The sequence below is a fragment of the Camelina sativa genome, chromosome 1 (assembly GCF_000633955.1).
Source record: "Camelina sativa cultivar DH55 chromosome 1, Cs, whole genome shotgun sequence".
NCBI classification, from domain to species: Eukaryota; Viridiplantae; Streptophyta; class Magnoliopsida; order Brassicales; family Brassicaceae; genus Camelina; species Camelina sativa.
In genome coordinates this window covers 18,830,334-18,847,865 of record NC_025685.1, presented here as the reverse complement: position 1 = coordinate 18,847,865, position 17,532 = coordinate 18,830,334, and the positions used below count along the sequence as shown (strand labels likewise).

The window sequence follows — 17,532 nt, the reverse complement described above, 5'->3', positions numbered from 1 at the left end:
TTGTCAATAAAAAACGGAACTTGGAGATTCTAGATCTCGAATCTGAGGATGGTTGGAGTAAGTTAGCAAGTGTGGTTTTGTTTACTTTTTGGTTTGAGTTAAAAAGCTAGTTTGAGAATGTTGTATGTGTGGTTGGTCAGATATTGGTTTATATTGCAGTGACTCATGAGAATTAATGTTATTCTTTGTGAATGTTTGCAGATAATGGTGATGATGATCTTTTAGTGGTTGAATATAGAATGTGTTTCGGCTTCTAGCTTGCGAGAACGGTCTTAGTTTCCTTTTGCAGAGCGGCTTGTTTTTTTTATATATATTGGCCTGGTTTTTTCTACATGGAAGCTTACAGAGAGGAAGCCCTCAGAGTGAAACAGATCGCTGAGAGGAGATTTGTGGAAAAAGATTTCACAGGCGCTAGGAGTTATGCGTTGAAAGCTAGGTCTTTGTTTCCTGATTTGGAAGGTTTATCTCAGATGATTGCTACGTTTGAAGTTTATTTAGCTTCTCAGTGTAGGAGTGGTGGTCAAATTGATTATTATGCGGTACTTGGACTGAAACCGTCGGCTGGGAAAAGAGAAGTGAAGAAACAGTACAAGAAGATGGCTGTATTGCTTCATCCCGACAAGAACAAATGCATTGGGGCTGATGGTGCATTCCATCTCATTTCTGAAGCCTGGGGTTTCTTGTCCAATGAGTTTAATAAAAGCACGTTTTACTACAAAAGAAAGAAGCATATCGACTCCACAGTGGTTCAGAAGCACAGCACAGAGTACATGCCTGGGACTGGGACTACAGTATTTGATCGGTTTCCACCGTCTTCAGAAAGGCTTGATACTTTCTGGACTGTATGCACCTCTTGCAAAGTTCAGTATGAGTACTTGAGGAAGTATGTGAATAAGAGGCTTTCATGTAAGAACTGTCGTGGAGCATTTATTGCTGTAGAAACTGGTCCAGCTCCTGTTAGTGCGTCATTTCATTACACGACTCCAACTCATGCGCCTCCATCTCATGTGCCTCCATCGCATGCGCCTCCATCTCATGCGCCTCCAAGTAATGGTTATGGCACACATGGTTATGATGCTATTTCACGCATGCCCACCAATTCAACGTATTTCTTAGGCCACTATCCTGGGCAAGGACATGGATATGATTATGGTACCAATGGTTCATATGAATGGAGCTCATACTCTGGAACAACCTCCCCAGGGAATCTGGATTTGAAGCGTGTGTCCTCAGTGTCCAATGGGTATCCTTATAAGCACAGCACCTCAGTAGTCAGTGCGGGGATCAAGAAAGCCAAAGACGGTTCTAATGGTACATGCTCGATGAAAAGCTCATCTGGAGGTCTGATATATCCTAATCCGCCCAGCGTGTCTGCTCACGGGTCTGCAATTAAGGTCGGCAGACCTGGGAAGAAGAGCAAAGTTTTTCTGGAAGCTGCTGCTAATGTCTTTGTTGAGAACCCTCTGAAACCTGTTTCAGTATTAAAGACAATGAATACGGATGGCAAAATGGATCAGGATTACAAACTTCATCTCCAATGTTATGGATCATCCAGACGGTGTTCTGCTGCATCAGTATTGGATACACGGAAGCCCTTACTTCAAAAGGCCAAAACGGACATTAAGAAAAGATTGGAGATCATGAGATTAGCTTCAGAAGCAGCAGCGGCTGCAGAGGATGCGACACCCCTCGATGAAAAAGCTGTTGTCTCCTGTAAGTTGGGAGATGTTACAGGACGCAAAAATAACGGACCAATAACAGTACCAGACTCTGATTTCCATGATTTTGATAAAAACAGATCGGAGGAATCCTTTGAGCCAAGGCAAATTTGGGCAATTTATGATGAAGATGATGGTATGCCACGCCTATATTGTGTGGTTAAGGAAGTACTCTCGGTTCAACCCTTTAAGATTGACATTGCTTACTTGAGCTCCAAAACGGACATTGAGTTTGGGTCAATGAAATGGGTACAATACGGGTTTACAAAGTCGTGTGGGCATTTCAGGATACGAAACTCTGACATAGTTGACCAAGTTAACATCTTTTCGCATCTTTTGAAAGGCAAGAAGACAGGGAGAGGTGGTTGTGTTCGGATCTTCCCCACAAGTGGGGAGATTTGGGCTGTCTACAAGAACTGGTCACTAAACTGGGACGGATCAACCCCGGATGAAGTGAGGCACCAATATGAAATGGTCGAGATCCTTGATGAGTATACTGAACAGTATGGTGTGTGCATTGCCCCTCTTGTTAAACTAGAGGGCTACAAAACCGTATATCACAGGAGCACGAAGGAAGACAGTAAGAAGTGGATACCAAGGTGCGAGATGTTGCGGTTCTCGCACCAAGTGCCGTCCTGGTTTCTCAAAGATGCAACCAGCGGCTTTCCCGGAAACTGTTGGGACTTAGATCCAGCTGCAATCCCCGAGGAGCTGCTTCACATCTGAGCAGGAACCAACTGATGTCAGTGACCCTGTAAGGGAAAGAGGGTTTCAGATTGAGACCAAGTGTAGTGTAAGAGTTGTTGTTGTTGTATCAGCGAAGAATGGACAAGATTGTGGAGTTTTATGAAAGACTGTTAACACGCAAAACCATTCTGTTTGGTCACTGAAGCTGTTGTATTAGGCAATGTTCAACGAGTAAGCAAAGCATAGTTGACTTTTGTTTGCTCCGTCTCTCTTTTCTTTTTTTCCGATTCTGTATTCGTTTCTTTGTTGACCTTAGTGATGACAGAATTTTTACAAGTAGAGTTATAAATGTAGCAATTATCTTTCCATTTCTTACCGCCTTTTTTTAGTTATAGAATTTAGTCCAAATTATATCACCTGTTTAACCCTCTGGGGAAGAGAGATCCACCAAACCCTTGTAGTTGTGATCGGGATGTTAACCGAAGTCACTCTCATGGGTGCAATTTGCACCGTGCAAATGAATCCTTGAGGGTTAAGACTGAGAAGAAGACATGAGAAACCTCAAAGAAAGCTTGGTGCCACCAACAGAGGGGAAGAGTAACATGTTCATCGTCTATAGTGTTTGCAGTCATTTTTTCTGTCACTGGTCTGGTCAATTGCATATTGTAAGGACATGATCTATCAGCAAGTAAATATTGTTCCTAATGATTTGCTTCTTTAAATCTCTTTGTTTTTCTGAAAATTCATCTGATGATGATTCATCTGATTATTATACCATGAAGAAGTTCTTTTGGTTAGCTACATCCAACATTCTTAACATGATCTATGTACTAAACTCCTAATACTAACTAATTAGTCTTAACAAAGCTTAATCAAGAAGGCGAGTACCAAAGATTCTGTATTTTCTTGTCGTCCATGGGTCAGCTTTATGAGTATAGTAGGAGAAGATACAACACTCAATCCATGGTGGATTTCTTGGAGCACCCAAGTTGGAGAATCCCCTTATTCCAAGCAACCGATTCCGCTTATTCCTCAATATCTCTGTGTTCTGAAATCCTAAACCCCAAAAGTACTCCTGCCAATAAATTAACACTAGATTAGGGTAACAGAGTCTCTCTTTACAGTTTAGATGCATAGACCAAAGGTGAGTTTGTTACTGCTTCTTTATCGCATAAGAAAGTATCTAAAGTCGCTGTTGGATCCTCCAGTGTCAACAAAACTCGGTGCCGGCTATTCTCAACTGAACAGAAATCCTCTACTTGCCAAGGATATGCAGCTACAACCCGAACAATGCATTTGTACTTGCATGTAACCTGTAATAACAGCGTAGGTGAGCACAGAAAAGTATTTTTAATCTTTTCAGGGAATGCAGAAAAAAGATTCATGAATGGTGGTACCTTGGGGAATGTTATGATGTCCATCAGTGAAACAAATGGGGCACAATTGTCATCCGTCTCTGCAAGACACAGAGAATGTTAAAGAATTCAGTCTAAAGAATGTCGAGGCAGAGGCAGCCAAAAAGAATGTTGAAATTGAATCGTGTTCGTTAAGGATGATGGAGTATTGCAACCTGTTAATCCAGGAGGCGACGGAAAACTCCAATATGGAATGTGTCCCAACTTTGACGCTATTCTCTTATCATATATCCTAGTTTTGGGAACATACATAAAAATCCAAAAGTGGTAAGCGGAAAGGTCAGAAGTATATACCGAAAGAAACCTCAAAAGTACTAACCTCATTATTTTTTTAACTAAACTATCATCTTGAGCGTGACGAACCTTTGTAGAGTTGGTAACTTTACCTACCCAAGATCCCCTATCAACTTCACAGAGTAAATGGTGAAGTTTCACCCAGTCACCAGGTTTAACCTGATGAAATAGATGATTGCTTAGAGAAACTCTCAAGATCGTTCCAAGTGTTGGAAAGCTGAGCAATGTATCTCTGGACAGAAAAGTATTAACTGAGAGACTGCTAAATGCCTCGTCTTCTTCAACTCCCCTATCAATAGCCAAACATTGTACACCAAATATAAAAATAGTAAGCGTAGAGTATGGAAAGCGGAAAGTCAGTTAATCAAAAGCTGGAAAAGTTTAGATCAAAATTTTCAAGAGGTGCGATACTAACATCTAATCTCAACTGATATATTGGAAACTAATGCCACACATGAGTGATAATGCCTAATACTCACTTTGTCAGAATAAATGCTGGGGGAGCATCAGTTCCATCCCATACAAAAACGGTGCTCATTTGTTCATCGGCATGGAGGATCTCCATTACAGTAAACAGCAGAATACAGGAGTGTAAGATCAGTTATCAAAAGATAAATTTGTCTATAATTTATGCCAAAAGGATTTTAAGTAACCAACGACACACACGCTTCTGATATTATTTGAGAGTATAGAGCAACAAATGTAAGAGTTAAGTCTTCTTCGTACCTTGCACACCAAATCAAAGCATTTCCCATTCTTGATCTCTCTCAAGAATGAAATTTTTTCTTGGGAGCAAGGTGTTACTCTGTAAATTGAACTCTGAGCTATGAACCAAAAGAGGAAATGAAAGCTTATGAGAATCCTTTCAAGTTATTAATCTATCTAAAGCCACTGAAGAGTTCTTGCGCCTCTTTATACTGCTGCAGAGTGACTTCGACAGTATAAATCTTGAAACAATACGAAAAATTGATAACACAAAACAAGCTAACATTGTTACCTTTAAGAAATCCGCTAGAACCGGCAAAAACTTTGCGTAGATCATCCATGGAACTCTTGTATAATGCTTCTTCTTCATGAAAATTCGAAGAGCATTGGTAACAAACAAAATCCTTGCCAGTACCTCCTCCTTCGAACAGCGCAAACGAAGAAACCCATCTATCACAAGCAGAATTTACTCTTTTCCCACTATCAAACGTTTGCATCTACACAAAAAACAAAAACAACAAAAAAAAAATCCAAACTTTTGATTCCACAAAATCAAAACACAACAAAGGAAATTAAGGAGACACAGAGTCATGTACCTTGATGCGTGTAAAGAGAATCATATCGTCGTAATTCTTGATTTGAGGAAGTTGTTCAAGAGTGTTACTAAATACATTTACTGTAAATCCAGGACTTGGGTATGTATCATCAATTACACGAAGCGTACAAATCCAATCTAAAAAATGTCAAAAAGATTCAATCTTTCAGCAGAAAGTATTCGCAATTTCAATTCAAGAATCGATAAAAGTAAAGACCTTTTTTGGGGTAAAATGTTAGGGTTTTCACAAAACAAAATACCATTGTTGCGACATCGTTTGGGTTCTCTTTGTTCAATAACGATACCGATTAGACTAACGCGTTGGTTGATGAGATTAATGGCGTCTTTGATTTTGACAAGCTTGGGACTTTCTCTCTTCCTCGCCATCTCCTCTCCTTCCCCCAAAAGTACATCTCCCGCTGTTTTTTTACAAACAAATCAAAGTGTAGCCTTTTGAGCTATTGGTTCGAACCAAACGGAGACTCTCGGTTTTTTCGGTTTACTCGGTTAAATTCGGATTTTCCGGTTATCTAAATTTCTGCCGAATTGTTAAAAATTATCTAAAACAAGGCACATTGATAAGACATAACAGTAACCGCATGTCAAGAGTTCAAGTACGAGATAAGGTGGTTCACGACTATATCAGCCAGTTTAAGTAATGAATTATTTATAAAAGACAGATTTCGCTATTGAGATAAATATGCCTTGGAAGGAAAAGTTTACCGGGGGAGGGGGATGGTGTATTCAAACTATAGGGAAGTTCATATGATTTTCTGTAAATTTTTTTTAAATCCCACCTAAAACCATGAGATTTGGATTTCTGTATTTTTAACTAAACAAATTCTTCAGAATCCTAAAAATTATTAAAATCCTAATCAACAAAACTGTTTTGAATAACAGTGGATTTTAAAGTAGATTTTTAAATCATCAGTTCAATAACAGTGGATTTTAATGGATTTTAAAGTAGATTTTTAAATCATCAGTTCAATAACAGTGGATTTTAATAGACTTTTTAAAATCCATGATTGAATAACATAGAATTTGTAAATTTTACACAAATCAATTAAAATATCAAGTTGAATACACCCCTCTACATTTCAATCTTAAAAAAAAACAATTCTGGTGTAATTTATTCTTTTTTATGGTAATTAAATGAAATAGTTAATTACGAAATCGATATATTTTTTTTGTCAACTATTGGGGCACAACAGGCCGGCCCATTAGCCTAATCCCTACATTCGTAAAGAGTGGGACTAGATCTCTGGTGTGATAGTGCCTTGTGCATTAAGGACTTAGCTTTGATCACTACACTAAGGTCACTTCACAGAAATCGATATTTTTTTTAATGAGTATTGTAGAATCAGAGCTTTCTATCCATACGTACAAATTTAGGCATTTTTAAGATTGTGCAAACACAATTTTGCCCTCATTTTCTTTTCTTCAATTGATCAACTGAAACATGAACGACGATTTGTGGAGATGATGGTGACGAGATGATGAGATGGTGAAACATGTAATTTTTCAATTTGGTTTAGATTTTAAAATGAAATGGAAGTTTTGATTAGAACCCTTGGGTTCACTAGACATTATCATGTTAGGGTTTAGTTTTCTTTATTCAAAAACAAGGATTATCGCCGGAAAATTAAAGTTGTTGTCGGAGAAAAAGGTTTTTGGTCGAGAGAGTAAACAAAGAGACAGGGGTAAAAATGTTATTTTCCTTATGTAAAAAGGCCTAAATCTGAGAGTATGGATAAAAATGCTCATTTTCAAAGTTTTGGGGCAACAAATGCCCATTTAGACAATAAACCCTAAATGAAATAGTAAATACTTGCTACCACAACAAGATGATGAAATAGGAGAGGAGTTTAAATGAAATAGTAAATACTCAAGCATTTCAAAAAGGGAAAAAAGCCGAAAAATACCTCATCTATTTTTTATTTGGACGTTTAATACCTCGTCTTTTTTTGTAGGAAGAAAAATACCTCATTTAATTATCGTTGGCTTAAAAATATTTAATCTTTATATTGTTGTTGGATTCTAACCCGCGGTTTAACAGTTTTTAATGGACGTTAAAATCAAATCACACATGTTTACATAGATAAATAAAAATTTATAGATGCTTTGGTGAATATATTTACATGGTCCACTGGTACCATTTGTCTTATTAAACACTTGGGCACGCCAGTTTGAATTCACCATCTTACACTTTCTGATGTTTTTTTTTTCTTTTTCCACTAGAAACAACATCGAGGATAATCATTGGGGAGAGTTTGTATGACTCTTCAGATTCTGGAAATGAAAGAAATAAAAATCAGATTTGATTCGTTGGATCTGATTCGAAAAATCTCAAAACAGAACAGAAAAACTTTTAAGAATCCAAACAATCAAACACTCTTCTTCAACAATTCTTTAGAGTTTTGACTGATCGTGTGAAGAAGAAAGAAAAATAAAAAAAGTTTTAGGGGAGGAGGGGGGTTCGAAGCGTGGTTAGGAAACTAAACCAACCCACTTCTAACCACTACACTACGACAACATATCACTCAAATAAGGTAAATGTATTGTATATATCTATATACACACAAGTTATTTGATTTACCGCCTGTTTGATGATCCGTAACGTCCGTTAAAGACTGTTAAACCGTGGGTTAGAATCCGGCAACAATATAAAGATTAAATATTTCTAAGCCAACGATAATTAAATGAGGTATTTTTCTTCCAACGAAAAAGACGAGGTATTAAACGTCCAAATAAAAAACAGATGATGTATTTTTCGGCTTTTTTCTCAATTTTCAAAAAGCTAAAAGTTTTGAGGAGAGGAGTTAAAACGGAAAACGGCTTTTTCATACATGTACAATTCTAATATGTTCGATTCATACATCGGATTTTTTAAAACGGCTTTTTCATAAAACGCTTTTTCATACATGTACAATTTCTCAAACGCTTTTTCATACCTGAATTTTGGTACCCTGTAAAAATCAATCTAAACCATCCAAAAAATCAAATTTTAAACTTGAACTATGTGAATTTGGCCGATTTCAACATCTATTTAAACAGTGTTAATTAGCGTGTTAACGGTGCTGAGTCAAATGACACTGTGGCAAACACATGACAAGAATTTGCATACGTCGTTTTAGTTTTAAAAATACTATAAAATCACATATTATAGGATTTGAACTCGGGTGGATGAAGCCCAAATAAAATTAACTTCTCCGCTATAACCACTCGGACACAGCAACTTATTGGTCTTCTTTTGTAGGATAACTTATTAAACAGAGTTATCTGTAGAGCAAAAATTTGGACTTGTCGGGCTTGTCATCTTCGTCTCTCCTCTCTGCGTGCAATGATCTCTCTTTTGTCGTCACAAGTATCACTTCCTTTTAATCGTCCGCTTTGTTCATTTAACGCCGTTTCTTCGTTTACTATGCCGAGGAATCTCCAGATCTGTGGACTCCGGCAAAAAGTGATTGGTTTCTCTCCGTCGAAGCTATTGACCTCATGTCGTTTTCAAATTAAGAGTAGAGACAACCTTTCTAATTTCGATTATGATTTGCCAATTTATGATTCAAATTGATATGAATAAATCAAATTGTTCTTAGCATGATTGTTATTGGAAGTACTTGGGTTAACATGGGCTTCTTTTCCAATTTGATTTTTGGATTCTAGAGCTTTTGTCCCGGCGGCTGGTCTCAGTCCCGATGGAAGCAAAAGAAGAAGAAGAGACAAAAACAAATAGGATATATTGAAACGTTGTGAGCTAGTTCATAATGAATCAATATGGCGCAATGGTATGGTAGTAATTTTAGTGGCTTATGCTCCACAGGTTCGAGTCCATCTTCTAACCAATAATATTATTTTCACTTCAAAATGACGACATTTTGACTAATTTTAATTTCATTTCTTTGTCATGCTGTCATTTTAGCTCAGTACTGGTAACCCGCTAATTAACATTGTTTAAATAGATGTTGAAATCGGCCAAATTTACATAGTTCAGATTTTAAATTTGATTTTTTTGGATAGTTTAGGTCGATTTTTACAAGGTGCCAAAGTTCAGGTATGAAAAAGCGTTTGAAAAATAGTTTGGGTTGATTTTTACTGTTTTCCCCGTGTTAGGCATCTACTCACTTTTAAATTTGTTTTATAATATTTTTTTTTGAAATAGTATGTTTTTGCTAACATGTCTTATTTATATTTGTGCAGTGACTTGTGTTTATTTATGTAACGTTTGTGTTGCAAATAAACACATTCATTTATTTATTTTTCAGCAACAGATGTATTATTTATACCTTAATTATCTACTCATTTGATATAAATATAAAATATATGTCTTCTATCATATACAAAATGTATTTCTTCAATCATATTTCATATTAAATGTGTTTGTGAAAATTGAAGCAAAGTATAAGGTATACCAAAAAAACACTTTACGATCAATTTATTTTTCTCTTTTTAAGATAACCAATAAAACACTAGTCACACTTTAGATTATTGTTTGTGATTAAAGTTTCACACTCTCCTTATTGTATCATTTAAAATTTCATGTTTTAATATATATTATTTATTAACATTAAACTGATGTGTAATTTTGGAGCGAATCTTAAAATGAATGCATTCAAGTGGGTTTTAATGAGTCCAACCGTTACAATATTAATTACTTAGTCACTACACACAATTTAAATCAATATAAACTGTTATATTATTTTGTAACATACGTACACATAGCTTATATAATAATGTTAGGTTTCTACAAAATCAAATCTCTGACAAGCTGCCATGTGAATCATAATTTTTTGACATGTGTCATTTTATTAATTTTTTAATATATAAAGTCTATTAATTTCATTATATTGTTAATTAAAATTCACTAAGGATTTCTTTTAGAAATATAGAAAACAATAATATATTATTAAATATGAATTTAGCTTCATATTTCTTAATCTTTTATTTGTATTAATACATTATAGTATTAGATGTTTGAAAGAAAGATTTTAAAAATCACATTAAAACTTGAGAATTTGTATTAAATTTTATACAAATTTTTTTTTTATAAATGAACTAACAAAATGCTAACCTGATAATGAAAAGGAGATGGTATGACATTTGAGAGTCAGTTTTATTTTTTTATTAAAACACACATGAAAAAATATTTTACTTATATTTTGTTTATATTTTACATATGTTTTGATTTTTATTTGTTAGTTTACTTTTTTCTTTTTAAAAAAATATATGTAAGATGTTACGTAAATGCAAAAACTTATCGATGAAATTAGTTGGAATTTTTTTTTTAATTATATATAATGCGTTTTCATTTTTATGATGTTAGAAAACCGTTTGAAAAAAGTTATATAGAAAAGGGTGATATTAAAATACTAAATATGTAATTTATGATGGATATATTTTAGGAATTTTTAGCATCCAACTCAAAATGTTAGATGGTCTTCAACTTTCTCATACTTTCACTATTCCATCATTTTATCCTTTGTAGTTTGTGAAGCAACATATCCAGATGAGAAGAGAAACAGCTGCCCAATAATAGCATCCATTGCGTACCTTGTCTTGCCTTGAGATTTGTGGAATTCTGCCCAATAAAACTTTCATGTTTTGTTACATGGAATTTTTTTGTCTTCATCCACTTTTTTGGAAAATCAAATGTTTCTCATAACAATATGAACAAGATTTTATTATGAATAATAACTATATATATATAATCAACATTTCAATAACCAAAAAAATTACTAATTTGTTGTCATATATATACAATTACCCTTATAATTTATATCTATATAAAATTTAATGTAAACTATACTCAATATATCAAACAATCAAATCAAATCATGTATGTATATATATATATATATATATGATTCTATCATAATTACAAATCAATAAAAATATATAAACAACTAAAAATAAAGTATTCACACATCGCGTGAACAACCATCTAGTTCCTAATGAAAATAGCTATTTGAGGCTCCTAAAGTCATCCACATCACCTTTTTTAGCTTGTCATGTAAACATAATATTTAGAGATCCAATCGTCATAAGTAAAGCAAAAAGAAAATTAACATTTTATACCAAGTCTCTTTGTCTCTTTTCATAATCATTTCGATTATAACGATTTAATTAATTTTTTTTCCTATTATAGTCACGATCTATGAAAAATTCTCAGATTTCTGATTCGTAATTTTTTCCGCCTATTGCTTCTCTCTAATATATGGATATAAATGAATCCATATATTGGACCTAAATGAATCCATATATTTTTTCTCTAATAATCTCAAGAAACACACCAAAATTAAAGAGTTAAATTGTACAATATATGTGTAGGGTATCTCCATCATGTGAAAAAACTGATATGGATGGCTTAAAGAGCCTCTAATAACTCAAATTAGAAACTATTAGGGGACAATCTGGGCTTCGTGCACACCATTATAATTCTAACTAAACTGTTGTTGAGACAAATAGATTAAGATATTTTTTTGGTTTAGCTAATAAATAAATAGTTCATTTTTGTTTTAACAAATATTGGTCCAAACTTGGGCAGATCCGAGCATAGTATTTTGATTTAGCCACTATTTCAAAGTTATTCGAGTCACAATATTATTTTGAATTTGGTCTAAAACCAATTTGGACTACACTCTTAGTTCTTACCAACAATGAATCATAGTACTGTAGTAGAATCATGTATGGACATCACAAATACTATTTCCATAAGTTGATCAGTACGACAAAAAATTGTAATTTTTGTTGGCATTTATTCAGATTTTTATTATTATATAGATTTTCTAAAAATTTTAGTTAGATTATAGAATAATATTGAATATTGAATATTAAAATTCATATTATTTAAATTCAACATGAAAGAGTTAAGACATTTTTTAGCTTCGTCTCATATAATCATATGTTCACTATTCTTGCAAATGAATCCTTTGTACCCGGAGATCATGAAGGAATTCACTCACTCACTATTAATTTTAGTCCTATACATGCAGCCAATGTGCTACAGCGGAATTTTTGTTGATATGAGAATATTAACCTTATATATTAAAAAGTAATTCCTCGGAAATCATGGAGAAACTCATTCATTATATATTAGAGTATTCTTATCCCACGTCCTGTAGGATGTCTTTTAATAAAAAAACAAAAAAAAATTAAAAAGCTGAGGAAAAAAGAGACACAAGGTCTCGTAGGTGATCCACAGAGACACTCTTCTGACCCTCTCTTGCTTCTGTGTCACAATCTGATTGGTCTACTTTTTAAAAAAAAAATAACTAATTAAATTAGATAATATTATTGTATTAAAAGATTAATAAAATAAATTTGAGATTCCAATTTTAAAAGATGTGGGATGGAAATGATCTTAGAGCCCCATGCATGCAGCCAATGTGCTACAGTTGAACCTTTGTCAATACGAGAATATTAACTGTATATATTGATTTTTTGTGGATGTTTATTTTTACAAACACTATAATTAAAATCGATCAGAGACAGAAAGAAAGAAGCTTATTCATATGGCTGCTGGTCCACTTTATGCAACCGGACATAATCGAAGGTTTGCTTGGAACTTCATTCTATGAGGTTGGGGAACTTCCATTTCCGGTGAGACTACCAAAATGGTTACGCAACTGCAACATGCCCGAGTATCAGGGAAGACCATCATAATACATCCAGCGTATGATGAAGAATGTCAACGAAGGCAAAGGCTTTCCACGTAATTAATAAGAAGAATCAAAATTCTAGGATGTTTTTATAGATAAAGCGACTTGTATAAGAGTTTGTTAGAGCATGTTTATTGGTAGGTTTTGATTTTTGGGGTTCTTACATTTTTTAGTAATAAAAAGTGTACTTTTATAAGTTAAGAACTTTTGTTTGTTAATTAAATTTGTATTTCTCCAATGGTAAACTCTTAAAAGTGAGGTTCTTAGTTAAAAAATATATATATAATTTTTAAATATTTAAACTATGAAGATTTTATTATTGCATTCATAAACTTTTAAACATACAAAACATAAAAACATATAAAAATAGAAGCAGAAATCACAAATAGGGACAAAGTTTAGTTGTAATTTTGATTTGTGCCAAATTTTTGCCATATATGCTCAACCAAATCATCCTTCAATTGTTGATGTTTTATTTGATTACGAACTTCCTTCCGCTTGCTCAGCATGGTCATCATATTGCTGACATTTGAATGTATATCTAAGTCCACATGTGAAGTTTGATAAAAGCTCTCATAATCTTTCCAATTGTTTCCTTATTATGGACAACAGCCGGATTTTTGACTACGGCGAAGCGAGCTTGCAAGACTCCAAAAGCACGTTCGACATCTTTACGGACAGCTTCTTGACATGTAGCAAAGAAGGATGCCTTTGGATCTTGTGGGAGTTTAATAGATTGAATAAAAGTAGCCCATTTTGGATAAATACAGGGCAACCAGTTCCACCAAGGGATAGATCGATTCCAGCGAGACTATAAGCATATTTATTTAAAATTATTGGGACTCATCAGCTCCATGGATCGATTTTGCAGTCTCTACTTCGAGAAAGAGAGAGAAGAGGAAGAGAACAATAATCAACAAAAAAAAAAACTTTTGTGTTAAAACAACACCCAACAATATTCGAACACGTCGTCGTCTCTTATTGTGTCTTTAACCTCTTAGTTAAGAGGCAAATTCTTAACAATATTCTTAGTTTTGATTTAATTTTAAATAGATAAAACCTAAGAATTTGGGGCTAAGAGGTCCACTTGGTAATACCAAGATTTCAAATAAATGTAACTTGGTAAGCTAAATACAATGCTTCAGCTTTCTTGCATATACAATATCGAAATTTCGAATATAACAAACATAAAAGACTGAAAATGTAATGGAACTTCTTTGAACATGTATAGAATCCAAGAAGCAAACTTCTTACATGTTCTCAACCAGATCGAGTGTCCCGAACTGGGAATCTTAGAAGTAAATTTAAGGAAAAGGTAGGGTTCGAGGAACTGGCGTGCACTTAAGCGGATGAACCATGCTTAGGTTCATTCCTTCAAATGTCTCTTCCATGTTGACCTCATCTCCTTTGATTTTCCAGTCAAAGCACTGCACCATCACTCCAATTGCGGTTCCTACAAATATAGAAGCTAGATTACCTCCAGGACATCCTCTCCTTCCGCTGCCAAAAGGTAGGTACTTAAAAGCTTGCTCTTTCTCGCCTTCTTGCCCACTTAAAGAACTTAGAAACCTCTCCGGCTTAAACTCGTCAGGATCTTCCCAAGAACTAGGATCTCTCATCACAGCATAAGCGTTAACAATGAGTGTTGTCTTCTCCGGTATGTAGAAACCTTTGATCTCGCATCTTTCTTGGAACGTCCTTACCAAGAGAGGGCCAGGCGGATGCAATCTTAGCCCTTCTTTGACTACCGCTTGCAAGTAAGGGAGGTTCGGTAGATCAGTTTCTTGAATCAACCTTGTTTTCCCTACAACGGAATCAATTTCTTCCCTTACTCTCTCAAGAACGTTAGGGTTGTTAATGATCTCTGCCGTTGTCCATTGTGTTGTTTGCACTGAGGTATCAGTGCCTCCAACGAAAAGCTCCTGCAGTGAGAAGATACAGAACCTTTATATGTAAATTTCGTTTGGATTTTTAAATAAAATCGACATAATGAGGAACACTTACCACAAAAAACGACTTGATATGATCCCTAGTGATCTTATACTCAGCGTTTTCATCTCCATAAGCAGCCAATAAGACATCCATCATGTCCGTACCTTGATACCCCTCTTGCAGTTTCTCTTTGTGTTCCACAAGAATTCTCTCGAGCAACTCATTGAATTTGTCGGAAACTCCCATTATCTCCTTCACGAACAGTGGGATCCGAAACATCTTGAGCGGTCTGCGCAATAAAGTAAGCAAGAACATCTTCTTGGTCAAGGCATACGATTCATCCACCAATCCTCTGACTTTCTCTGCCTCACCATTCTCCTCTGAAAAACTCCTTCCCATGCTCATCCTGCACAAGATGTTGTTCACAAGCTTCATTGCTTCCTTACTAATCTCAACGCTCTCGTTCAACCTCGCCTTATCGAGAAGGCTGTTGTAAAATCGCATCAGCTCTTCACCACGAATACCTCGTGACCTCTCAATCGACTGTGGTCGGAGCAGCTTAGTGGCGATGAGCTTCTTCATGAACTTCCAGTAATCTCCGTAGGGAGCGTTGATGATACCAGAAGATCCAAACACGAGGGACTCATCGATGGCAGCAACACCGCGAGAGGAAACGTTCACGTCATGGGCCTTGAAGATCTCGCTGGCCACTGAGGCTGAAGAGACGAGGATGATGGGGACGTGAAAGATCCGTAGATGGAGAAGAGGTCCATACTTGGAGGAGAGTTTCTGAAGAGACTTGTGGGCTAGTGCAGAGAGGAGAAGGTGAAGATGACCAATGATTGGAAGAGAAGGAGGGGTCGGAGGCAGATCACAGCTTCGCGAGTTCTTTGGTTTTTTGAAGAAGAGAGAGTAACAAAAGAGTGAGAAGAGGCATAGGAGGATGAAGATGAAACAGTTCTGAAAGTCAACGGTGATAATTGCTGCCATTATTGCTCAAAGTGAAGAGGGAGCTCAGAGCTGAAACATAATCAAGAATTCAGTTCATCTATGATTTTTTAATTACTTTAAAAAAAGGCTTTCTATTTGGAAGAACATGAAATAATGGACACCTAACAATTTTAAAATAATATTAACTCTTGATCACATTGATCACATCGAAAAAGTAAATACTCCGTAGGTGACTCATCTTCAATTTTTTGCATAGCTCCTTGATAATAACTCTCTGCAGCATTCCTTTTGCGTGGAGTTCGAGATATTTAAACCGTTTCGTGAATTTGTAGTCATCGTCATCAGTGAGGTACAATAAGTTCGCCTCGTCATATTTGCAGGTCGAATCTATGTGAGCTACTACTTCTATGCTTTTTAAAGGATCACAAGAAGCATTTTACTGCTTCGAGCTTCTCGAGGATATTAACGGAATCAACGTAAACCCGATTGATTGATCTGGTGACCCAAGTGGAAGGTTCTGTACTTGTTCAAAACGCCAAAACTAAGACCAATAACTCTAATTTTTTAACAATACAGTATCTCCACACGGGAAGCAAGGGAAAAAAAAACCGAAAACTGTCTCTACCCGCCTTTTGAAAACCAAACAAAACTCATCTGTGCCAGCCATGGTTAAACTCTCAACTTCCAATAAAGATCTGAAGGGAAAGATAAACTGCTGGAAACCCTAAACGTAGCTAAAACAGAATCAAAGGAGACAAACGAACCATTGAATCGGAGAGTTGAGATGCATGTGTTCGATGGTAGGAACGCCAACAGCTGAGTCTTACAAATCGCCCAATACTAACTCTGACAGCCAAGTCTTAAGATTTGCCCAGTACTTCTCGTAAGCAGAAAAATTGGACACTGAAAAATATGCTTTGATAGATATTTAACTTTTTGAATTCTGAGTGTCACATAATGAACCAGAGTCAGAATTTGAGCAAGTATTAAGAAATTGATCAAATGAGCAAGTCGTTTACCAGAACGATTAACCAAATGCACGGCAAACACAACAACATGTTTACTTTAAACGTTCTCTTATGGAGTTCCAAAGATCATACAAAACGCAAACATACACACAAAAACATTTTATAACTTGTTCATATATATGCATGGTATCCTTACAGTATTTCAGAAATGCAAACAGGAAGAAGCATTGAGCCTGACCCAACTTCACTAGCAACTCACTCTTATACAATACCTAAGCCGATAAAGTAGATTCAAAGGATACCTCACATTCACAGATACACAGATGCCATACAGTTCGTGCCTGCCTCACTTTGAGACGTTTAGCCACCAATCCCTGAACAGACAAGATAAATAAATGAGAAGATATATCTCCCATATTATCTTTATTTTGTAATTAGATGCTCTCATTTGACTTGATTTCAACAAAGTAGAAAAGGGAAAACTTTTTGAGTTATTTGCAATGAGCTCAGTAGTTACGGTTACCCCCAGGCGTGAAGAGAATCAAGATGTTGCATCACTAGTTTTGCTGATGATTCCTTTCCCAAAGTACTCTGCAATCACAGAAAACCCGT

General features: G+C 35.4%; 3 protein-coding genes and 1 pseudogene across 4 annotated transcripts in view; 1 reads left to right on the top strand and 3 right to left on the bottom strand.

Moving 5' to 3' along the window:
• Nucleotides 1–2,777, top strand: part of LOC104698869 — a 3,928-nt gene extending 1,151 nt beyond the window's left edge. The window contains exon 2 of the mRNA XM_010414259.2: nt 202–2,777. Coding sequence (XP_010412561.1) covers nt 333–2,444 — 2,112 coding nt within the window. The 5' untranslated portion in view covers nt 202–332 and the 3' untranslated portion in view covers nt 2,445–2,777. The remainder of the gene's footprint in view (nt 1–201) is intronic.
• LOC104698860 (protection of telomeres protein 1a-like) lies at nt 3,132–5,836 on the bottom strand. Its single transcript, XM_010414248.2, has 10 exons — nt 5,675–5,836; nt 5,416–5,552; nt 5,112–5,316; nt 4,841–4,938; nt 4,594–4,673; nt 4,140–4,403; nt 3,976–4,052; nt 3,803–3,861; nt 3,563–3,718; nt 3,132–3,480 (listed from the first exon to the last, which is right to left on the bottom strand). The coding sequence occupies exons 1-10, from the start codon at nt 5,799–5,801 to the stop codon at nt 3,274–3,276; spliced, it is 1,410 nt and encodes a 469-aa protein (XP_010412550.1). The 5' UTR covers nt 5,802–5,836; the 3' UTR covers nt 3,132–3,273.
• LOC104698847 lies at nt 14,152–16,823 on the bottom strand (annotated as a pseudogene).
• The window catches only part of LOC104698831 (vacuolar protein-sorting-associated protein 11 homolog), a 4,671-nt gene continuing 4,127 nt past the window's right edge, over nt 16,989–17,532 (bottom strand). Inside the window, exons 6-7 of one of the 2 annotated variants that reach the window (XM_010414222.1) lie at nt 17,444–17,528; nt 16,989–17,294 (exon numbers count right to left, since the gene is read on the bottom strand). In XM_010414222.1, coding sequence (XP_010412524.1) covers nt 17,462–17,528 — 67 coding nt within the window. In that variant the 3' untranslated portion in view covers nt 16,989–17,294; nt 17,444–17,461. The remainder of the gene's footprint in view (nt 17,295–17,443; nt 17,529–17,532) is intronic. The other variant, XM_010414228.1, reaches the window with a different exon arrangement.

Excerpts from the sequence above, each read along its gene's own strand:
- LOC104698860 (XM_010414248.2), bottom strand. The coding sequence starts at position 5,801 with ATGGCGAGGAAGAGAGAAAGTCCCAAGCTTGTCAAAATCAAAGACGCC. Across the intron at positions 5,553-5,674 it reads CAAACGATGTCGCAACAATG|ATTGGATTTGTACGCTTCGT; the intron begins GTATTTTGTTTT and ends GACATTTTTTAG. Across the intron at positions 3,719-3,802 it reads ACATCATAACATTCCCCAAG|GTTACATGCAAGTACAAATG; the intron begins GTACCACCATTC and ends CTGTTATTACAG.